General features: G+C 57.2%; 1 protein-coding gene across 3 annotated transcripts in view; it reads left to right on the top strand.

Annotated features, from left to right (window-relative positions):
* Positions 1–15941, top strand: part of POC1A (POC1 centriolar protein A) — a 67745-nt gene extending 51804 nt beyond the window's left edge. For 2 of the 3 annotated variants that reach the window (XM_059389864.1, XM_059389863.1), the window contains one exon: positions 15206–15941. In XM_059389864.1, coding sequence (XP_059245847.1) covers positions 15206–15304 — 99 coding nt within the window. In that variant the 3' untranslated portion in view covers positions 15305–15941. The remainder of the gene's footprint in view (positions 1–15205) is intronic. The other variant, XM_059389865.1, reaches the window with a different exon arrangement.
* The last annotated feature ends 8090 nt before the right edge of the window (positions 15942–24031 follow it).

Raw genomic sequence — 24031 nt, 5'->3', positions numbered from 1 at the left:
CGCCGTTGGGAAGCCCTTGGTTAAATGGATGTGTTAGACCGGCACCAGCTGTTCCGTGAAGCACAACACGAAGTCCGTGTGCTCCCAGGAGAGTGTGGGAAAGCACCAGGCTGGCCAGGTAACATAGGAGTGTAGGGAGTGGACATTCCACAGGCCTCCGCAGCTGCTGGACTTGAGTCCCAGGAATGCCCTTGAGCTGCCAGTGAGACTCTAGTGGTCTGACTTGGCAGTAGGATGAGAGGGAGAGAAAGAAGAGCTCTTTTCCCAGGTCCAGGGAGGGGAGTCCAGGAGGTGACGGGGGACCGGGGTGCAAGGGGTTGTTGAAAATCCGAGATGGGTCATGGGGCCCATTAGAGATGGGAGCCTTGAACCTGGACCCAGGTATCTGGCCAAGATTGAAACTCTTCAAAGACGTATACTTACTGTGATAGCTGTTCTTTTAATCCAGTTATCCTAATGATTGTTGGGGGAAATGTGTTTCCTAATAATGGCATTTAGGTTTTTCTTTCTTTCTTTTAAATTTTTAAATTTTTATTTATTTGAGAGAGTGAGAGAGCCTAAGCAGGGTGAGGGGTAGAGGGAGAAGCAAGCTCCCTGATGAGCAGGGAGCCCAATGTGGGGCTTGATCCCAGGACCTTGAGATCATGACCTGAGCCAAAGGCAAATGTTTAACTGAGCCACCCAGGCACCAGGATTTAGGTTTTTCTTTGGAAACTTTTTGCTCCTCAAAACCCAGATGGGAATTCTCAGGAGCTGCCAGGGCTGAGTGGGTGCCCTGTCTTCCTCTTGTGATCCTGTCCACACACACACACACCCTGGAGAGAAAACACACCTGTCCTATGGCTATCACGGGGTCACTGCCTGTCCCAAGTCTTCTCTTCCTGAGAAAGTTGACTCAACCTTAGAGGACTATGAGGTCCAGAAAAAAACTGCTCCGGCCCAGCTTTGCCTCTTTCTGTCTGTGTAGATCTGAGTAAGCCTTGGTTTCCTCCTCTACAGACGGGAGACTTTGGGCACTGCCCATCTGCCTGTCCCGTGCGGTAGGCAGCAGAGGTCAGCACCTCACATGGGGCCAGGACTTCCCTTAGGGCCTTCTTTCCATGAGTCGCCTTCCTATCTCTGCTCCCCTTGAGGAAGCACTCCAGGGTAGGCCCCGTGGCTGCCAGACCTGCCTGCTTGGGGTTCTGTATCCAGACAGAGGCCCTGGTCTTTCCTCTCATGTTCTTGTGGGCCTGTGTCAGGTGATCTGGGGGCCACGTCCCATCACCGGCCTGGCTGCGTGAACTCCCCTCCCCCTCCCACACTGTCCCCTTTGCTTCCTTTGCAACTCCTGTATGACAGAGCTTCAGGGGCTTTCTGGGATTTGCATAGTCCCTGGATCTTCCTCAAGGGCCAGAAGTAGGGCGCTGAGGTGCAGACAGTACCCGGGAGCTGGGGAGGCTACAGTGAGGGGCCTGGGCCCAACAAACAGCTTGGAGGTTTTGCCTCTGAAGCCCACAGCAGAGTTATTTCTGACTCTAGTTTCACATCTTGCTGCTTTTTAAAAATACCAAACCATGAAATTCCTGCTCCAGCTATGTTTTTTTTATGGCACCCGTGCTTCGGGCTGGCCACAGCAATGCTGTGATGTCACGTTCAGGTTCCTGTGACTCACCAGGGGCCGCTGGGCTCCGGGACTAGAACATGCATGCAGTGGGAAGCAGGCGGGGGCAGGCCTACCCAGCCCCGCCAGTGTGGGCCTCTGACATTTGAGTTCGTGAAATAGCCAGAAAAATAGCCAGGTTGTAACTCTGCTGACCTAACTCAGCAGGGCCAAGGATTTGTGTCTGTGTGCTTCGGGGAGTTAGACAGTTGGGGAGTGGCCTGTTTATTTTGAGACATCCCGACCCTCCCCATCATGGTCCTGGTGGTTCCCTATTTGATGAGCTGCTTGGGTGAGACACCTAGTTCCGTGCTGGCAGGGAAGGTGCGAACGCAGGGCCCACCTGACTCCTCTCGGGGGCTCTCGGTCTACTTCTTTCCTGGGCAGATGAACTGTTGTTTGTACAAACAGACTCGATTTTGAAGCAGTTGTGCCATTTTAGCTGGGGGTGGGCCCTCCCAGGTGTGCCTGGACCGAACTCTTCAGGAGGGTGTAGAGTGAAAGTCAGCCTTCCTGGCTGCTCCAACCCCTGCCAGGACTCCCATTTATAGAGTGTGTGCAGCCCTCCAATGGCAGCAGCCTGGAGTGGTGGTTGCAGGTTCCGGCAAACGTGGTGCTTCTCTCCACATCAGCACATCTGACCACCAGGCCTACCTAGTCCAGAGAGGGTCTAGCTGTCCTCTGTACAGACATTCAAAAGCTGCCATTGGGCCAAAATCAAGTTCAGGACAGCCTGCGCTCCTGCCACTTGGGGGTTTGGAGACGAGATTTGTTTTTCCTCTGTCAAGAGGCTGCTTCCTGGGGACAGGACACTCTGTGGTCTGTGTCAGAGGCATACTTGGGGTTTGACTCCAGCTGGTTGCAGAGGGGCTGGGCTCTGGCCCTTCCCCCACCCTGTTGCTCTTTTGGGCCATGTGTCCATAGGCCCCTCTGGCTTTGCAAAAAGCAAAGGCTGGCGCTGCTCAAGGCACTCAAAGATAGGCCAAGCTCACGTTCATGAGTGCATGGCAGGCTTCGTGGCAGCTCTGTCCTCTCTGCCGTCTGCGGTTGTGGCAAAAAGCATTCCTCTCCAAAGAGGCTGCAGATCGAATGCCCCCCGCCCACCAGATGGACTTGGGATGGCTGTGGTTACCTCCGGGGCCCGGAATGTTCACGGTCCTAGGAGATTTCTCCTGTGAGGCCCCAAGCCTGCTTGGGGTGGGCGGCACGGGGGGAGGGGTGGGGGAGCAGGGGCTGAAGTGGGATAACAGGGCCCATGCAGGGGCATCGCTTTCAGACTGACTCCAGGATTACTCTAGAGAAAGGAAGAAGGGGACTGCAGGTTGTTTGCTCGCACTCTTCTTGGGACCCAGGGGCCCTCCGGGGAAGGGTTAAGCGCTGGCCACAAGAAGGGGTCTATGACTGTTCTGGTTGGACAAGCAGTGCCATATAGGCCTGCATGGCTCTGTGATGAACCAAGTCACAGCTGACCCTGTGGCCATTTGGCACTGTCCCAAATGAGGCGCCGCTAGAGCAGGGGCAGGGAGAGCTACAGTCAGGCTGGCCCCTTCCTTCCCCCTGCCCCTCGGAGGGCCCTCTCCGGGCCTGGACGGCCAGTACAGATCCTCTCCTTGATGGGGGAGGAAAGGCAGAAAGATGCTTTAAACTCAGGGAGGCATGGCTTTTGGAGGAGCAGGTCCATGCCTGCCTCCTTCTGATTTGGGCCCTGCTGGTGGCTCCAGAAAACCATTAAAGATGACAGGCTACGTTTCCTACCATGGATCAGTGGGTCCTCAGCAGGGCAGGGAAATCCTGTGAGCCCTTCTTGCCTGAGCTGGTCCTGTTGGGCTGGGGCTTACCGCCTGACTTGCCAGGCTGTCCTGAGGCCTCCAGCAAGCTACCTGACAGTCTGTCTGACTTGGGATGATCGTGTTTTATTGGGTTGTGGTAAATTAACTAGCATGTTCATTTATGGATTGTTGGAAAAGTCAGCTTCCAAAGAAACAGAATGCAGGAGGTGGTCAAAGCCAAAGTTCACGCCCCATGCTCGGCCCTGTTTGGACTCACCCTGGGGTCAGAGTACAGAGCCTCTGGCCCAGCAGTGACTAGCATCGTGCACTTTGGGGCTGTCCCCGTTAGACCCTTTGCCTCCCTGGTGGCCTGCCCAGGGCTGACAAAGAGATGACCTTGCACTCAGGCCAGTGTGGGTGGGATACACAGCTCAGATCTTCTGTCCTGGTGCAGGTAGCCCCCCATGGGTCCCAGGAGCATTTGGTTTTATGGATGGTGGTGAGTGGACCCACTTTTAATAGCTTCTCTTTTGTGGGTAAGTAGTAAGATGGAAAAGCCTGTGTTCATTTAAAAGGAGCTGCTTTTAAGTCACAAGGAAGGTAAATTAGCCAAGATTCCTTAATCCCATGGCTAATCCACCAATAGAAAATAGTATTTCATGTACTTCTCGAGGAGAGCTAATCCTCCGTAGAGGTGGGGGTTGGGGGATGCAGAAATGTCAGAGAAATCCTATATCCCTGAGATAATGTGAAACAGAAACATAGACCTATGGGCTCGAGGGACAAAGGCTCATTTTGTGTTGTTAGCAGCAAACTGGGGGGTGAAAAGGGTTGGTTAAAAAGACAGTTGCCTAGCCTGGGGAGATTGGGAAGAATTTCTTCAAAAACACATTTTGTTGTATATCGACTCTGTGATCCTAGACAAGTCAGTCTATCAGACGCCAGCGTGAGAGGGAGTCTCCTTCTTCCCCTCTACAGTTCAGGGCTCAGAGCTGTTCGCCCTCATCAAATGAGGTCTGAGGTGGGAAGGGGAGGAAGTGGGCTGCTTCCTGGACTCCCCACCTACTTTGTGCACCCCCACATCCTGCTGAGGCCAAGGCCAGCGGACAGGGGCCCCTCCGTCCTACCTACCCTCCAACCCCTACCCCACCGTTCCCTCAAGCCTCCCAGGTCCAAGGACCAGGCTAGAGGGAGGGGAGCGGGTTCCTTACCAGCCAGTCGGGCTCATGGGGACCTGGGCTGGTTGGGGCACCACCCAAATTCTCTGCATCTCCGTGGCGCTCAGGGCCTGGCATTTGTCCATCCAGCGCCCTGTGTGGCACCTACTGTGTGCTAGGAGCTGTGCCTGGAAACAGGAGGATAGCGGTGAGCAAGAATTGACAAAAACCCCTGTCCTCGTGAAGCTGACGTTTAGATTGATGGAGGTCAACAGGCTGTCGAGGGCCAGCATCTGCACCTTCAACTTGAGGGCCCCTGTGCCACAGATGACGGGGTGCCAGACAGAGGCTGGGGCAGAGGGCCAGAGCCCTGGCTGGTGGGAAGAGCAGGGCTCAGACCAGCAGCCCCATTCTCAGGAAGGTGTGCTGGCCCTTCCAGCCCACATTCACCCCACAGACACAGGGCAACTGGCTGGCCAGGGCACCATCCCCAAGACAGGGTACTGCGTGTGCACATGCACACATGTGTGCTCACACAGACATACACCAGCAGACAAAGCTGGAACTGGCAGGAGACGAGGCAGAGCTGTGCGGGCGCTGAACCTGGCAAACCCACTTTGTTTTGATAGCTCACAAGACCCCACAGCAAAGAGATTCCCCTTTTCTTGCATCTGTTTTAGATCTTTAAAATCTGAGTGAAGTCAAAACCATGCTATGGGGGAGATTAATTCCACATTTTTCCATCTTTGCAATGAAACCAAAGGAAAGTTCGACATTCTGTGCGGCATAGTCAAGACAGGGGCCTTGAGCCAATGGCCAACGCCAGGATGTTTCCCGCAGCCTGGCACCAGGGTCCCCAGTGGTGTGGTTGGGCAGCTGTGCTCTCTCCTGAAGCCCCAGGGCGCCTGGGACACTACCACCAGTAATCTGGCTTCTGGGGTGGGGGGCGGGGGCTGGGATGCCCCCACCCCTGTGGGAGACCGCCTGGAGGAGCCCAAAGCAACCACAAGCCTGGAAATGATTAAAAGGAACTTTCCGTCACAAGAGAACTTTAAGGAGCAGCCAGACCACCACGTGCCCTGATGGCTCAGTCCCTACCAGGCCTGACCACAGGCTGCCTTCTTCAGGGCCCCATCCAGGCCCATCTGTGCGCAAGGCCCCCTGCAGCCCAGAGCTCCTCCATGGCCCCTGTGAGGTGGGGAGTACACCCCCGTGTCTAGAGCAAGGGCCACATAAATATGAGCTGTTAGTACAGGATTACAGTGGAGCCCAGAGAGATGCATTGTACAGATGAGGAATCTGAAACCTTGAGTCCCGTAGCTTGCCCAAGGCTGCTCAGCAAGCTAAGAGTCAAGTTCAGATCTGAACCCAGAAGAACAGCCCTGGAGCCTGTGTTCTTCCCACAGGATAAAGGTGGGGACCGGAGGTTACCATGGCAGCATTTTCCAAGGGCCCGCCCCCATGCTGTGGCCAGGACATCCTGGGGGAGGAGGAGGAGGACAGGCACTGAGTGTGGGATGGGACCCGGAGGTCTTCAAGGGGAAGAGGGCTGGAGTGGGGCTTTGGTCAGAGAGAGCCGTGGTAATAGGCAGCGCGGGCCTGGAGTCCAGCCTTTAGCCCTGAGCTCCTGCACAGGAAAGTAACGTGGGAGAAGCAGGTGGAGGGGAAGGGTGACCCAGGAGTCCCGGGAAGCTGAGGCAGCAGAGGGGGAGGCCCTGGGGCAGGGGTAGCCTGCCTGTATCCGGTGAGGGTACTCCTCGAGCAGAGCCCTGAGGTGAGGGCGTTGCCCAGCCTGATTCAGCAGCCAGAGGGGTCACAGACAGCACGGTCCAGTCCCGGGACTGGTTTCCTGCACCCGGTCAGCCCTTCCTGCAGCCCTTCCCCGCTCCAGCACCCCCCTGTGCTCACCACTCCCCCTGCCCTCTCCCAGCCTTTGGGCCTGTGCCCCGGGCTGCCTCCGCCCTGCATACTTCACCTCCCTCCCTCCGACTTTCTCCCCACTCGGTGGCCCTGGCACACAGCTGCACAAGTGGCACCCCCCACCCCAACCACTTTGCCTTCTTGCCTCACTGCCTGTCTTGCCCCCTTCGGGCACTGGTGGCTCCGTCTCCTGGCTTTCAGCTACACTGCTGTCTTAGGACAGGTTTAGTTCCCCTCACCACTGTGCCCCAAGCCTGGCAGAGTGCTTGTGGGGGTGGGGGGGTGTCACTTCTGGGCCACATCTTCCACGGTCTGGGAGGCCTGGGAGGGGCCTCGTGCTGTACCCAGAGCTCTACTGAGAGCAGGAGGCGGATGTGGAGAAGTTCCCTGGCTGGGGTGGGGGGCTGTGGGAGAGAAGCCTGGGAAGAGGGGGTCGCTGTGGGAAAAGCTGGGGCACGGCCTCCCTATGCAGGAGCATTCTGTAAGGAACTGGCCGGATAGCTGAAAAGTGCACATAGAACGGCTGGTTGGTCTCCCTTCATCTTTCTTCCGCCTTCCAAAACGTTACTCACTCTTAGTCGTGGCCGAGGTGCTTCTCCAGAAGCCAGCCCAGACAGGACAGGTGCGGCAGCCACGCCAGTGCCTAGAAGCCCCCACAAGCCAGAGTCTCTTGCTGGCGGCAGGTGACAGACCTGACAGATGTGGGGATGTCCAGAGGGCCCCATTGGTGTACTGTGGTGCCCTCGGGGCTTTATGGAAGTTGGGCTCCAGTTTTGCTGCTACATTTGCCCACAGGCTATATAAGAGAGAGATTTTCAGGAAAGGTCAAGGTAGCAGCCGTGCACTGGGCGGAGGAGCAGCTGCAGAAGGTGCCCTGGCTCAGAGGGTCTGCCCTGGGTCTGTGTTCTGAAGTGCCAGGTCACTCCCTTCCGTCTCACCTCCAGCTGAGGCACCACTTGGCCACGGTCAGTTCCCGGGTTGAGCCTCTTCCCCAGACTCGCTTTGGAATCAGCTTTGAGAACTGGCCACTCTGAAACTTGCTCAGACCTGTGAATGCAATAAGGCAGTGCCAGGGAGTGGAGGCTTCCCTGTTCCTGTCCCCTGTGGCTGAGGGCCCTGGGGCCCCTCCTCCACCTTGCCCGTGGCCACCACACTCTCTTCCTTGTTCAGCCACTCCAGACCAACCACACCGAGCTCCTTGATAGTTCCAAGTGCACCATATTCTTCTGTGCCTCAGGGCCTTTGTACCTGCTGTACCTGGGGTTTGGAATTCGTTTCCTTCAGCCCATCTTGTGTTGTCTCCTCACAAAGGCCTCCCAAGCCCTGGTCAGAGTTGGAGGTCTCCTAACCAGGTCTGTCAGCCCCAGAGTAGGTGAGCCGTGTCAGGGTCCTGGATTTCACTTGGATCTCACTCTGTGTGAATACATCCTGCTCCTTTTCTTGCCTTATCTCCAGACACAAGTGAAAAGGGGATGAAAAATGACCTGAAAAACAGGTAGAAACAAGGAGTGGGGGAAGGAGCTGAGGAAAAAAATGCAAGACAAGCCCGCCTCAGTAGGAAACCAGTCTGGGGAGAAATAAGAACCCAGCAGGGCTGAAAGAAGGGGAGGTCATGCCGTGAGGAAGTTGGGGGCCAGGAAGTAGGCAGAAGGGACAGAGGAGAAGCCCACCAAGCCCAGGGAAAGCACGATGGCAGAACTGGTAGGGAGAGAGTGGTCCCCAGAGGACTGCACACTGCTCTAGGAGGCGAGCGGGGCCTCCGAGGGTGGGGGAGTCCTCCCAGGGAGCACTGGACTCTCACCTTCACACGATGCCCGTGCAGCGGCCGTGGGAGCATCCTGGCTCCCCAGCCTTGGCACCAGCCCCCTTGGGCAGCGCGCTCAGGCAGATGCCCTGCAAACCCACTTTGGCCTCTGATGGCACTACCGTTTCCTGAATCCCTGTCACACACCAGGAGTCGGGGCCTCCCCTTGGCCACCTCAGAAGTTAGTGGAGATGCACACACCAGGCGCTGTCCCTCATAGGGCACCTAGACTGGCCCATCTGAGCCCTTGGGGGGCATAGGGACAGTGTAGGGGGAGCTGGGCTCTGCTGTTCCAGCTGCCAGAGCCCCACGGCTTCAGGCAGGCAGTGGAGACCTGGATGCCTGTCGGTAGAAGGCGTCTAAGGCCATGAGGTATGGAGCCATGGTGTCTGTGGAAATGTCCCCTGTGCTGTGTTGTCTCCCACTTGGAGTTGGGGGCCCTGGGTGCCAGACGTGTGGCTGAGGACTGGCATTTTTGGTGTGGCTTCTTTGAGCATCACTCAGGTTCTTAGGGGACTAAAAATACAAGCCTGTCACTTTAAAATCGGTTGTTTTTAGACCCCACTCAGAAGGCCCTTCAGGGTGTTACATGAACCGTCTTACACTCTTACACGTCTTGAACTGTGAGTGAGAGAAGCCGCTCGCCTGTTAATGTTGACTTGACGGGACAGATCAGTGTCTGCTATCCCCTGAGCAGGAAAATGAGGGTTCGCGTGAGATGCCCTTGTTCGGCCTCTCCCGGGAGGATTTTCCCCTAGAGAGCTCAGGCAGCCAAGTCAGGCTGGAAACCGTTCCCTGCTCCAGCTGGAGCTGGACTCCCTCGTGCTCATGGTTTTGGTCCCCAACACCTCTATCACCCTCCTCCCTGTCTGGTCCCCTGTGTGGGGCTGTCCCTTCTTTGTCAACCACTGAGGGGCCAGGCTGCTTTCCAGGGGGCTTCAGCCGTGTCCCTGACATCCTTGTGCCCCTGGTTCTGTCTGAGACCCGGGGCTTATGGGTCCATTGCTCTCCCTGCTTGTGTCCCCGACTCTGCCCCCAGCAGTGAAGATGATGTCAGCAAAACAAAATAGCCTTGCTGCTGGCTCTGATCCCCCGCCAGGCCCTCAGAGGGGCCTCACACTTAACCTGTCCTCTCCGGAGCCCATTCTCACCTCTTGCGGTGCTGTCCTGTCCCTTCTCCCATCCCCCCCCCTGACTTACCACCGGGTGCTGGCGGTTCATACCTTGTGGGTGTGTCTGGTTAGGCCTCTAACACGCCTAACCAGGGCCATGCAGGCTCTCCCCAGAGCATCCCCGTGTGGCAGCCAGAGGGGTCTGCTCCCCACTCAGCCTAGGACCACCAAACACCATCCTGTGCTCTAAGGCTGAAGGCAAGGCCGCCGGGCGTGGCCGGCAGTGCCTTGCCCCATCTCCTGCTTCCATGAGGCCCTTCCTCGTTCCTGTACAGGGCCCTCCTTTGCTCTGTCCCTCCTGTTCCTTTCTTCCCTGCCACCTCTCGGCTCTGTGCTCACTGACCCTTTGGGCCCAGCACCCTCCTTGTCTGCTTGCTTGGTGAACTCCTCCTTAGCCTCTGTTCACCCCTCCCTTCCCCCACCCAGACCCCTCGGTTCTTCCCAGCACACCCTCCTGCTCTGTGCTGCTGCTTAGTGCTTGGCTTCTGGATGGGGCGTGCACCCCACGGGTCCCGCCGAGTCGGTGTGTGTGCCCTTGTCAACCTCGGTGACATAGGTCAGCCCAGGGACCATGTGCCAAGGCTGAGCGTGAAGAAAGTCTGGGGCAAGGGTCTGCAAACTTTCTTAACAGTAGCTATCAGGCTTTGTGGGCCAGAGGGTCTCTGTCACAACCGTGCAACCCCATCCTTGCCAGAAAGCAGCCATAGACGGTATGTAAACAGGCGGGCATGGCAATAAAGCCTTATTTACAAAACTGGGCAGCAAGCAGGAATGTTCCTAAGGGCACTGTTTCCCATGACCAGGGCTGTGGCATCCTGGAAATCACCAGTGACAGGAGCAGCAGAAAGTGGTTCAGAAACAAGCCCTCCAAGGTGACCTGCTGACCAGGTGTGACTTTGAGAATGAAAATTCTGGGTCTCCTGTGACCTTGCCCGCCCATGAAGCTCCCCCGTAGCTGGCAGGTGAAGGCTGTGACCTTGGACGTGGAGGGTGTTAGGTGAGGGGTGATGGTGTCCAGGCATGGGGTTTGAATTTTTTTTTTTTAATTTATTTATTTGACAGAGAGATCAAAAATAGGCAGGCAGGTGGGGGAGTGGGGGAGGGAGCAGGCTCCCTGCTGAGCGGAGAGCCTGATGCAGGGCTTGAGCCCAGGACCCTGAGATCATGACCTGAGCCAAAGGCAGAGGCTTAAACCACTGAGCCACCCAGGCGCCCCGGTGGGGTCTGAATTCTGCTTCCTGTCACTGTGGTTCAGGGAGAGAGTAGTCAAGCCCTGTGCTGTGAGGGGTGGGGCACGAGCAAGGGAATGGGGTGAGTTCCATGCCGTGTTTGGGAATTGATCATTTATGCTGAGTGACACGGCCCCCAGTAAAAGAAAGCGTCTAAAATTCAAGTTTTCGCGTGGTTTCTCATCACGTGTCTATTAAAAGGTTCTTGTTGATAATGTCCCTTTTGTCCATATAACATTACCTTTTTGTAGCCAAAATTGTGACTTTTGTGATAATTCCAAACCTAAATATCCAGTCAGATGAGAGAGTGCTTTGTGGGGTTTGGGGGCATCTGAGGCCTGGGAGCCACCTCTGAGGGCGGCCTGATGGTGTGAGGAGATGCTGGGTGACGCTGGAGGGTTGTTCGTTCCCATTTAAACTGGAGCCACTGGGCCAGGTGACCTGGACAGGACAGAGGTGTCTTCTGATGGATAAGAACAGAGATGCACGAGGTTCTCCTTAGACTGCCCGAGTTTGGGCTTTGGGTGGGGGACACACAGGTCTCCTGGGGTTACATGGCTGGTACCCTTCAGGCGTGGCTGGAGCAGGGGAGGAGGAAGGCCAGGCCTCACCTTATTCGTTCATGGGAACAGAGCGAAGGTGCAACTCATGGTGCTTTAGCCCAAACTCTGAAGCTGGGCCCCCTTAGTTCACGGCCCTGGCTTGTCATTTATAAGCTGTGTGACTTCAGGCAAGCTGCTTAATAGCACCGTGCCTTGGTTTCCTCATGTGAAAAATGGGGATGATGAAGCCTCCCACCCCGGAGGGTTTTTGAGGAGTGCTTGGCGTATCATGAGCTCTCCGTGAACGGCAGCTGCCAAGAGCGGCCCCTGGAGCCGAGTGTGTCAGAAATCATGAGGATGACCGCCACCCCCCCCACACACACACACCCCCCCGGCTCCCCCAAGCCTGTCCTGGGTCTTCCCACCATTCTCCCTTCAAGTCTGGACTCCTCACTCCATTTACAGCGGGGACTCGAGTAAGCTCCCCAGATGGCACAAGGCCCAGGGAGAGGGAATGAGTTGCATGGTTTCTCCCCAGTCCACAGACAAGAGGGACCTTTCCGAAGGAGTTTGGACCCCAGCGTGCAGGAGGCCTAGGACATGGGTTGCCTTGCCCAGACAGGTCCGCCCAGCAGCCAGAACCCTGGCCTCTTCAGCCGCTTCTCCACTTTCCCTTTGCCCTGCTGCAAGGGCAGAGGCCTACAGACAGCTGGGTCAGTCAGGGCTGCTTCCCTCATTGGCATCTGCCACCAGACCTCCTTGGGGACTTGTGGGACTTATAAGGGGGAGAGGCTGGGACCAGACCTCCGGCCTACCGCTCCTCTGCACAGAGAAAGGGGAGGGGCCTGTGGGCCCTGGGGCTGCTTGCAAGGCCAGACCTCATTTGCCCTGAGTGGAAGGAGGGTGAAAGGGTGGGTTGGGGGCAGGGGTGACGGTGTCTGGAAGACTGTGGGGCTGTTTGCTTCAGTAGTGCGCCTCCCCACCCTCTGAGGCAGGTGGGCCTCATCTCTGGGCACCATGTGGCAGGACCCAGAGTGCAAGGCGGGGTGAGCAGCCTGCTTAGCGTGGATGGCCCTGGGCAGCTGGAAGAATGGACTACGGCCTCTGCCATCTGAATGCTGAGGCAGCACGCATTTACTGAGGCTTGTGGTATGCCTGACATGTGAACAAGGCCATGCAGTATGACCTGGAACCAGTCCTTGCTGGGGACGCCCTCACCCACCCATGTGCTATCCCCAATGCTTTCCCCTTCCGCCAGAGGCCCCAGCAGCTGGGAGGCTCCGTGGCACCATAGTGGCCTGGGCTGAGTCACTGCGGATGGCCCACCCGCCCTCTTGCTGTCTGTACCGCCAGCCCTGAGCATGTTTGACCTCTGTTCCTTGAGTGCCCCAAAGGCACCCACTCGGTCTCAGGAGAGATCTTTCTCCGTGGCAGAGGGAAGGCACATCAGCAATATCAGGCATTGGGATTTCTAGGTTTCACTTGACCTTGAGAGACACCATTTTCCATGAAAACGACACCCCATGCTTTATTAGAGTAGGATTATTAAGGAAAACTTGTGGAGCAGAGAACACCAGACAACATTCTAACATACAGATAATCCAAAACTCGTCCTCCTCTCCCTGGCCCATCCTTCCGGCTCAGACGGGGTTCGGGTGGGATCAAATGTGAGTGCGAAGAGCCTGGTGGGCCTCATCCCCGGATGGCGACTGTCACTCAGCATCTGGGCAGAGCCGGGGGGCACTAGAAGTAGAGACCAGAGATGGTGACTCTTCCAGAGTCGGTTGCAGCTGGAGAAAGGGAGAGGCGGGAGAACGACAGGGAGGAGGGGGCTGCAGATTTTGAGGAGTCGTGGATGTGAAGCCTTCCTGTCTGCAACAGGCCAGGAAGCACGTCCTCAAAGCTCCCCAGGGGAGGGCCCACAACCAGCCGGACAACCAGCCGGCACGGCACCCTCCTTCCGGGGCTGCAAGGGAGAGATGGGTGTGCAGTTATGTTTAAAGAAGTATAATATGGACAAATGGCCGTATTTCTACCAAGCAGAAGCATGGGCCCCCCGTGGAACTAAGTGGAGGCCTCGTGAAATGCGTGGCACCCCCGCACCCACTGCCTCCACATTTGCGGATTCGGTCCCTGTGGAAAGTTAAAAAGGGCGGGGAGGGGGTGGGCACGGATGAAGAGCAGGCTGGCTCCCCTACTGTGACCTGGAGTCCAGGGCCATCGGAAAAAGTCTGGATGGGGAAGGATTTTGGAGCTTGGCTCAGCGCGCGTTTCACAGCAGCCAGTGGAAACTTCCAGGAATGCTGCTCTGGGCCAGCCAGGGGCTGTTTCCGCCGCCCCTTTTACGAGGTACAGACCCCTCAGCGGCTTCTGGCCAGCACAGGGGGAGTGTGACTGTTCCCTTCAGCCCGGCTCTGCCTCTTGGGGTGCAGTGCTCCTTTTCAGGCTCAGGCCTATACCCCCGGGTTCAGAGCCCCTGCAGCCCAGGTCAGCACCCTCAGAAATGGCCAGCCGCCCTGAGGAGCAGCCTCCATGAGCAGCCGACATCCGTGCGGGATGCTGTGAGAATTTATAGCTGCCCGAGAGGATAAACTCCTTCCCAAAATGTTTCAATGGTTTATTAAATGTATGAAAGGAAAGTTTCCTTTTCATTGGACCAAGGCCCAGAGCCTCCTTAGAGCCTCAGGGAAGGTGGCAGAACCTCTTGGGAAAGCCCATAGACAAATGGGCAAAATTAATAGAAAGTATTGTTTCTTAACCTGACCCCTTTCTGCTGGCTGTCAGCTGCACAGCACAGGGACCAAGCCTGCCTCGCTCATGGTGGATTCACCCCAGGCCTGGTGCAGGCCTGGCACTCACCCAGCCCTCGGGGAGGAGGTGAAGGAGAACTCAGCCATCATGGCCAGCCTGGCGAGGGCTGGGCTTGGCTGTGTGACTGGTGGGCAGGCCCTGGGCAGGAGTCCTTGAGGGCAGTGAGCCAGCTGCTCTGTGGGGAACACATGGGCTCCCAGACAGCACTACCCCTCTGCCAGCACTCTGTCCCAAGCCAGAGAAGGTGGGCATGTTTTTTACAGCCTTGTCCAGCAGCCATGTCTGTAAGACTGGCCCTGACCCATGAGGCACATGCCTCCCCGGCACGTGGGACTACCAGCGTTTGGCAAGCCAGATGGCTAGGTCCACAGGCCAGCCATGCTGGGTGGGCAGGAGAGGACAGGGAGCTACGGGCTCAGCCTCTGGAAGCCAACATGATGACAGACGTTCCCAGCATGGATCAAGCTAAGAAGTGCTGGCCACCATCTTGAGTCACCTCCTAGGCTCCAGGATTCCTGTGACCTTGGCATTGTCCTTCCATCACAGAGGAGAAAAGGGGCTCAGAGATGGAGTTAGCGCCTGTGTCTCAGACGACCTATTCCTGCAGTGGTCCTCCTTGGACTCAGACAGGCAGAGGCCCTCCTAGGCTCAGAGTTGCTCAGTCACTCACCTCCCAGCCTGGGAAGCCCCTCCAGGTGTGGAGGTGAAGGGTCTGAGACGTGGGCAGGACCCAGATGGGGTGCCTTCATTTGGGGGTGTTTTCTTACCTTTGGAATGGAGATGGGTGGTGATCTCCAGTTGATTGTAGACAGAAGCCTAGTCCAAATGAGGAAGTGGTTCTGCTCTGGATTCCCGTCTAAAGGCCAGACTTTCGGGGCTGGGGATCCTGACCATTGGTTGTCTTGGGGAATGACCAAGGCTGTGAGACCCGCTGCCTCCCTTCCCTGTGTCCTCCCCTTGCCTGCAGACATCAGAGGACAGCCACGCAGAACCAGGAGGAGACGCAAAGGCCGGAACTATCCCTAGCAGCCACCGGAGACAGGGACCTGGCAGCAGGACAACAGGCTGGGCAGCTGAGCAGGACTGGTTGAGGGGATCCCCAGGGCAGCCCTGTAGCCCCTCTGTCCTCTGAGGCCTGACTGTGCCATTTGTTTTACAGACGGTCTCCATCCTGGAGCAGCGGCTGACGCTGACGGAAGACAGGCTGAAGCAGTGCTTGGAGAACCAGCAGCTAATCATGCAGAGAACACCACCGTGATCAGGGGAGCCAGGATCAAGAGCTCGCTCGATTTGGGGGGGTGGGGTGGGGGATGGCAGGCCGGGGATTTGTACTGGGGGACTTGGGTCAATAAACGAAGGGGATTCAGCTCCGCCCCCGAGACCCCGGGGTTAGGCACTTCTGTCCCCGACCTGCTCTCTGCCGGCGGAGGCTTGCAACCTGTCAGCAGAAGGCCCCTCTGGGCAGTGCCTGCACAGACACAGAGGACTGCGTTTGGTTTAATGGGAAGGAGTCACTTGAAAATGTTTGCTACCTCGGAGTCCTCATGGGCCTGAAGATCACAACACACCCTCCCCCCAGAAGAGGTTGCCCCCAGGCCGCCTTATGGGGTTTTGTCGCTCTCTCTGCTGAATGCCTGACTCTTCCCACCCATGACAGCTTAGGAGTGGACTGACTGCCCATTGGCTGGGCCAGCCAGGAGATTCCTCTAAATATGACAAAAGGCTCCATGGGGGCCATCTGAGTCAGGTTAGTCCAGGAACAAGCGTGCGGTGGGGCGGCAGTGGCTTCACTGTGGCCTGGATTTCTGCCCCACACGTGTTCACTGGGGCCCAGTGGCTTCCTCCTCTGTACACCTGAGGGTGAAGGAATCTGAAATTAAAATGGACTTTATTGAGCTTGTCATAAAAGTGGCTCATTCTGAGTGAGACCTCATCAGTGCCCCCCACCATACACACTCCTCAGGGCCCCTAAAGGGAGAATGAAAGCAGTGGCTTCGGAGGGCCCTTACCAGGTCACCTTGGGCACTCAGGACACTCATCTGCATCTGCTCAGGGAACTGGGGGATCCAGGACAGCCGGAGCCCCAGCCCAGCACCCACCTCCCTCTGGCTGACCTCAGCCAGTTTCGTCAATTGGGTCCTGGAGGACTCAGGCAGCTGCATTTCCACTTACTCCGGAGGGTTCCCACAGGCTTCTTCCTGTGCACTGCACAGGGAGAGCCAGGCGAGTGCCCTCCACGTGTCTGGGTGCTGTCCGTGTCTCCGGCATTTGGCTTCTTGGGGCCCAGCCAGCCAGGGAGGTATTTATCCTTCAACATACCTGCTGTGCCCTGGGGGGCTGGGGGGTCCCGCGTTAGATCTTCTCAGGAGCTGTTGGTACCACGCAGCTAATGAGCTTCCCAGCCTCTGCAGCTTCCAGGTGGGAGCAGAGCCTGAAGGAGTTGGGACCCACACGGAGGCAGCCTCCATGGAGCCTGGATGAACGGCAAGAAGGGGGAAGCTGCCTCCCCCAGCTAGTAGGGGAAAAGCCACAGTCCAGGGTCAGGCTTCAGCCAGCTGTGTAGCCTTGACACGGTCACATAACCTCTCTGAGTCTCAAGTTCTTGTTTTAGGCAGGGCTGGTAAGTACCCCTCCAGGGGCTTAGGAGGTAGACCGTCTCCCCCGGAGCTCTGCGAGTGGGGAAGAGACTGCCAGGCAGGCCTGTGGGTCTGAATTGGCAGGTAAGGTGCTCAGATTGCTCAGGAGGTCAGGAGCTCCCCCTGCGTGAAGGCTCTTAGGGAGTCTGGGCAACGCTAAGGGAGCTTGCTCAGGACGCCCTTGTGGGGCCGGTCTGGTCATCCTCTCCCATGCTGGACTTGTGGGAGCTTCCAGACCTGAAGCTGGAGACCCCAGCGTTGGGGCTCTGGTGATCTGAGCCACCAGTCCAGGGGAAGATCATCTGCAGGGACACAGATGGTACCCCTCACTGGGGACGGCAGGACAGAAACCACGTCTCCAGGCAGCGTGTGGCTGCTTTTGCTCGGGCCAAGCCAGGTTACCATCTCCCTGCCTTCAGTTTACACCAGGATTGAGCTTTGAGTTTCTCTGTGAAGAAAATGTGGATTGAGACCCTGTCAGGGATTTGGGAAATGGCCTGGCGGCAATGGTGTCTCTGGGTCCCTGGAAGCCCCACCCTGGGCTCTCCAAGAGACAGCCACAGGTGGTCTGAGAGGCAGGGCCCTCCTGTTGGGCTTTCTGCACACTCACACACCCGCCTGGATGCAGTCACCAGCCAGACTCGGAATGGGAGGCAAGATGGTTCTCGGAGAGCAGCGCTTGTCTTTGAATCACCACAGAGACCCACCTCCTCCAAGCCTGAGGGTCAGCATGTGACACACAGGCCAAAACTATGAAGGAGCCAAGTTCTTGCCCAGAGTTCCTTTTCTTGCTTCCTTTTCTTGGTCCCCTGACTTGGGACCTCACTGCTCTGAGGACCTAGGAGCCCAGATTGCCCCTGAGAGAAAGGGGACAGAGGACCCTAAGGTGCTCTGACCCCCCCACTCCCCGCCCCGTGAAGGACCCTGACTTGGGCAACACTGGGCTGGTCAGCTGTGGGGGCCTCATAAGCAAGAGAGGAGTATGGAGCCCGGGTGGGCTTGAGGCGGCTTGGCAAGGTTGGGGGCCACGGGACAGGGCCTTTCTTGTGATGGTGTCTCCCTGCCAGGCCTCGCCAGCAGCTGCCCTGTAGTAGGGGCTCCTACCAGTCCTCCCGCTGGTGCTGCCAGGCTCAAAAGCAGCCGTCTGGAAATGCAAATGCCTCTGCTCAGCCACCATCTCTCCTGATTGTGGATTTTGATAACCGAGCTCTGTAAAAACCAAATTGCATCTCTCTCTCTCTCTCTCTCTCTCTCTGTTTGCTAGAAGGGTGAGGTGGTTAGGGGGTTTTGTTAGGTATATACAGTGGTAATTCCCACCACCCCCTCCTCTCATGGCCCAATTTTCCTAACGTGAACTAAAAGAACAGGTGTCGGTGATTGGTGATTTCTTTTTTTAAAGATTTTATTTATTGGGGTGCCTGGGTGGCTCAGTGGGTTAAAGCCTCTGCCTTCAACTCAGGTCTATGATCTCGGGATCCTGGAATCGAGCCCCGCATCGGGCTCTCTGCTCAGCGGGGAGCCTGCTTCCTCCTCCCTCTCTGCCTGCCTCTCTGCCTACTTGTGATCTCTGTCTGTCAAATAAATAAATAAATCTTAAAAAAAAAAAAAAAGGATTTTATTTTGAGAGAGTGAGAACACGAGTTGGAGGGAAGGCAGATGGAGAGGGAGAAGCAGACTCCCCACTGAGCAGGGAGCCCGATGCAGGGATCCATCCCAGGCCCCAGAGATACTGACCTGAGCTGAAGGCAGACTCAACCCACTGAGCCACCCAGGCGCCCCTGATTGGTGATTTATTTTTATTTATTTATTTTTAAAAAGATTTTTTAATTCACTTTTTTGACAGAGATCACAAGTAGGCAGAGAAGCAGGCAGAGACATGGGGGGAAGCAGGCTCCCTGCTGAGCAGACAGACTGATGTGGCGCTCGATCCCAGGACCCTGGGACCATGACCTGAGCCGAAGGCAGAGGCTTTAACCCACTGAGCCACCCAGGCGCCCCCTGTTTGGTGATTTAAATTGTGATTCCCCCACCTACGTTTGCCAGATTCTTGGGGTTCCAGGATGAACCTGTACTTCTGCCAGAGACCCTGGGGGAGGTCCCTCGGGCCAGCTGGACGACCGAGCCAGTGAGCAGCAGCTTAGTCCTGTTGTCACCCGTGGCAAGCCCAGTCCCCTTTCATTCCCGAGTATCTGCTCCCCATGAGGTCCTGACAGACCGGCCAGGCTGACCTGGAAACTCTGCCATCTTCCTACCCAGCACCGTCTTGTCCATCTGTCCCAGGACCCACTGGCCACAGATTCCCGACCTCGCCGTGCTGGTGGGCTGTGTGTCTGTCTACCAAGAGGGCGGAGCAGTGGAGCCAGGGGTTCGCTCTGGAAGTCATGGTCCCATGACCTACTGCCCGAGTCCAGACTCTGACACCTGCTGGCTCTGAGATCTCCAACGAGTTCCCTAAGCTTGTGGCATCTCCATCTGGAAGGTGCTACTGGTCTAATCGGGCACATGAAGTGCTCAGAGCAGTGACTGGCACAGAGCGTGACTGTGGTCCTTGTGTGATCCCCCCTCCACCAGCCTGGGGTGCTGTCACTTCCAGCAGGTCAGGCCCCTTCCCTGGAAGTTAGTCCTTCTGTCCATGTGCTGATGGTCCCAGGGTCCCTCTAGCTCTGGAATTCTGGGTGGCAAGAGTTACAATCTTTTGATGCAGTGGGCCCTGCCCTGGACATCCCCAGGGGTGCAAGAGGGATTTGGGTCAGCTGGTGGGCAAAGGGGCTCAAGGCAGCCCCACCCCTGCTCCAAAGGCAAGCACTCTAAGGCCACCTCCTTGACTGTCACCAAGGCCGCCACCCGGGCCAGCACGGGCTAGAGGGTGGGTGTTGTGATGACCCGGAATCCCGGAAACCCAGCCCGCTGAGCAAGCGAGAGCATGGTGACTCACACTGGCCCTGTTGTCCTGGCTCACTGTCATTAACCTCATTTTCCTAGATGATGTGCTCAAGATGGGCCCCTGATGGCTCCTGCCTTAATTGGTGTGTGGCCATTTAAGGGGGCCAGAAATCCCCCCAGGGCTTCTCACTGAGCACCCCCGCTCCACCCCACCCGCTCCAGGCTGCTGAGGAGGGACCCCCGGCCAAGACAGCAGTGGCAGGCCGGAGGGGGCCCAGGGGCCCAGGGTGCCGTTCCACTTCCACTGGGCACCGGGCCCTGGCGCAGGGCCTCGTCCCATTGCCTGACGTGCACTAGCCCAGCCCAGCCAGGAGGCCGAGGCAACCTAGGATCACTGGCTTGGCCACTCTGGGGAAGTCTTCTAGAGGCTTTGCCCCTGACTCCCTACCGAGGAGAGCCCAGCCTGTGCTCAAGATAGGACTGGAGCCAGGCCAGAGAGCCGGGGGCGAAGGCATTAGGAGGCTTTCCTGCCAGCCTCTCCTGGGGCTGGGAGCCGCTGTGTGCAAACAGTCTCCCAAGAACCTATTTATAGAGCAAGGCCAAGGAGAGCTTTCACTTCAGGTGAGGCCACCTTGAGCCCCACCTGCCTGGGAGTGCTTTCCGGCTGCAGGAATGCCTCTCCCGACCCCCACTCTCCTACCAAAGAGATCTGAGCACCTGGGGAGGGAACCTGGGCAGGAAAGGAAGCCCTGTGCTACAGCAGCTTCCCTTTCTTGGCTCTAAGCTTCTCCTTCAGGCACAGTGTGTGTTCCTGCAAGTGGGACTTGGGCACCTTCTGTGGGTAGCCAGGAGGCAGGGGGCTGGCCCACAGGAGCCAGGGCTCACACCAGCAGTGTCATTCTGCCTCGCATCCTGACGTCGGCCTTGGTCCAGCTCCATTCTCCTCCTGCTGGGTGCCTGGACTCGGCTTTGGAATCAGGACAGCCTTCGGGGCCGTGGATGTCCCTGAGCGCTGAGGCCTGTGTTTATCCAGCCCGTGTCGCTCTCCTGGTCTCAGGTCTGGCCAAGGAGGGCTCATGTGTCCTACTGATGCTCTGCTCAACTGGCCTCTTACAGAATTTTCCCTGCCCTGGCTCTCCCTGGCACATCTCTCTAGAACCACCTAGTTCTAGAACTGTGATGCCCCACCCCACCTCTGCACTGAGACCCTTAAACCCTGACCCCACCCAAAGGCATGCCCTCCTGCCCAAGTCGTGCCCCCCATTCCCAGATCAGCTCCCAGAATCTCTTCTGTAACAACTGCTCCTAGACTGGCTCCTCAGAAGCTTGTAAAACTTGGAGCCAGAAAAGCAGTATAATTAGTCCTCCCAGACCTTCCAAGCAGCCTGTCACATACGTCTGCTACCTGGAAGCAGAAGGTACTTTCTGTTGCAGAGGCTGGGGCCAGCCCGTGTCTGGGCTGCTGCCATGGACTTCTTAGCTCAAACCGTGAAGCTGACCTTTGCTCCTGGGGTTGCCCTGGTCCTAGGGTTGGGTCTGGCACCCCTGGTAGTTAGGGTGTGTTTGAGAGCCATTTGTGATCCCCTATAAGAATGCCCATGGCTCTGGAGAGATGTTCTAAAGTCTTCCGTTGAGGGATAAGTGCCTCTGGTTTGAGGCATCCTCAGCTCCACAGGCCCCTCTGCTGAGGGATGGGAGCCTCAGCTGGTGCAGGTGAGGTGAGGGCCCTCTCAACCTCCCCCAGAAGCTTGGGCCTGCCTACCACTCAGGCCATCCCAGAGCTAACCACCACCCCCATCCCCCCACAAGGATCCAGAACCCGCTGAGATGCCTGATCATTTCCTGGTCTCCCACTTCTGCTCTCCCATCCGTTCTCATCAGAGTGGCCAGGGGCAGCTAGGCGATCAGAAGAAAAAGTGATAAATAATAAGCAAGAACTGGGAAGATAGCCCGTGCCTTCCCTGCTCAGCTGCTTCCGGTGGTCCCCCAGCCTCCTCCATGGCCAGTGGAGGCCCCAGTGCAGACCACAGCCCTGAGGCCCTCCTCAATCCTGACTGGCCCCCATCCCGTCTCTTGCCACCCTCTGCCCTCTTCTCATGCTCCTCCAGCCACAGCAGCCTTGGCCATACCTGGCGCATTTCAGCCCCAGGGAGCCTTTGCACCCACTCTGTTCCTGCTGCCAGGAATACTGGGACTCGACCTCTCTGCGCTTCAGCCTCCTCATCCAGAACATGGGATGGGAGCAGGAGTGGCCGCATAGGGCTGTTGAGAAGCTTCACTGAGACAATTCATACAAAGCTCTAAGAGCAGGCCTTGTCCTTGCTGGGCTCCAGTACATGGTCTGGAGAAGGGGCTGGAAGCAGAGGCTAAAGGGCTCGGCTCCTGGCATTGGAGTCCTGAAGGTGGGCCAGCTGGAAACCTGGGGCTCAAAACCAGTGCTTCTGGGGGGGGGGGGTTACGCATTGTACCCCACAAAGCCCCCAGACTCTGGCACTAACCACCATGGGTCTCTCTCACTGGACAACACCCCCACCACATGCACACACGTCAACATGGCTCCCTACACACTCTTCTCCTAATGAGGCTTCCAGCTGTCAGGCCAGTCCAGGTGCCTGTGCATGGCCCCCACCTGACAGGGGCGGGGACAGCCAACCTACAGGCCAGGCCTCCCTGCCCACCACCTCGCCAAGAGCGGCAAAGGTGGGGGTCAGGCCTGACATGTCAGTGGCCTTGCTCACCCCAGGGCTCTCTGGTGGAGTAGGGGAAGCTCCCTACACCAGCTCCAAGAGGGGCTGGATCCCAAGGAGCATTTTGCTTCTGGCCAGCTGTCTAGCTCTGAGGGAGCTTCCTCAAGCCACCCTTGCCCCCCACCAAGAGCTTGTTCTATCTTGCCCCTAATGGCTCAGAACCCCAGCCAAGCAAGGCTAGGAGGTTAGGGCTTTCTCCACTTGAAAGAGGGTCTCTCCTACCACTCCCCCAAGGGACTGGTAGCCTGGGGCCTCCTAGAGGGCCTGGGATCCTGGCAGCCAACCTCGTGGTGGGGAGGTAGGCACCAGAACTTCTGGAGATAAAGATTCCTCCTCTTGCTGCTGTCATGCTTCTCCCCCCTTCTGCCTCCTCTTCCTCCTCCACACATGTTTCCAATCCTCTCTCAGGTCCCTCTCCCCAACCCCAGCCCCTTCCCGTTTCCTCGTTTCCTCTCCGAGGCATCCACTCACATGTGGAATTCATTAGGAGACCCTCAGGGCTCGTAACCCAACTCTGGCCTGGGCTTGCGGAGGGGGCCCTGTCCATGGCTCCCATGCTGAATCACAGCAGCCTCCCCATCCACCCCGGCCCTGCCCCGAGCAGCTTTGAGCCAGCAGCCACCAGAGCTGGTCAGGGCCAAGGGCTGGTGCCTGCTGGTTGGGGGAGGCATGGCTGGGTGTCTGGCTCACCTCCTCCTTCTCCAGCCTGCCCCCCCCCCACCGTGTCCATTTATCGTCGCCTCCCCACCAGGCAACAGGCTAGCTTCTGATCCCACGGTTTGGGGTTGGGGGGTTGGGGGGGTGGCAATATGGGCTGGGCCTGAGGTGGAAAATAGACCGTAGGGTCCTACAGCAGCCTGGAAGAGCGTGGGGCTCCGCGTGATCATCTGGCCGACCCTCCGCTTCCATCTGAAGATGGGAAGGACACTCCAGGGAAGAGATGTGTGAGAAGCCACTGGGCAACATAAAGCCACTTTCTCCCCTGAAGGACACGCTGAGGGCATAGTCCCGTGAGTGGATAGTGGAGGTCATGTCAGCAACGGATGCTGTGGTCTCCAGCATTTTTTGGTGTTTTTTTTTAAAAAGATCTTATTTATTTATTTATTTATTTACTTACTTACTTACTTATTTGAGGGGGCAGGGGGACAGAAGGAGAGGGACAAGCAGACACCTCACTGAACGTGTAGCCCGACGGGGGGTTTGCTCCCACAACCCTGGGATCATGACTCAAGCGGAAATCAAGAGTTGGGCATCCAACAGACTGAGCCACCCAGGTCCCCGCTGTGGTCTCCAGAGTTTGGGAAATGCCAGGTGAACAAAATAAACCCAGCTAGATCCTGGCAGGACTTGTCAGAGCCTTTAACACACTTCTGTGCCAGGCAGTTTGGGCCACAGCGCTCATAGTGTTTTCCAGACATTTGACCACATAACTTTTTTTTTTAAAAAATGATTTTATTTATTTATTTAACAGAGAAAGAGAAAGAGAGAGAGAAAGAGCACAAGTAGGGGGAGCAGGGGAGGCAGAGGGAAAAGCAGGCTCCTCGCTGAGCAAGTTTGATGCTGGGCTCCATCTGGGGACTCTGGGACCATGACCTGAGCTGAAGGCAGATGCTTAACTGATTGAGCCACCCAGGTGCCCCACATAACCTTTTATATCAAGGTGTACTGGGGAGGCCCAGTGTTCCATGGATCCCACTTTGGGAAAAGCCCTGAGGAGGC

Source organism: Mustela nigripes, chromosome 2 (assembly GCF_022355385.1).
Source record: "Mustela nigripes isolate SB6536 chromosome 2, MUSNIG.SB6536, whole genome shotgun sequence".
Classification (NCBI taxonomy): domain Eukaryota; kingdom Metazoa; phylum Chordata; class Mammalia; order Carnivora; family Mustelidae; genus Mustela; species Mustela nigripes.
This window is presented reverse-complemented; position numbering and strand designations above follow the sequence as displayed.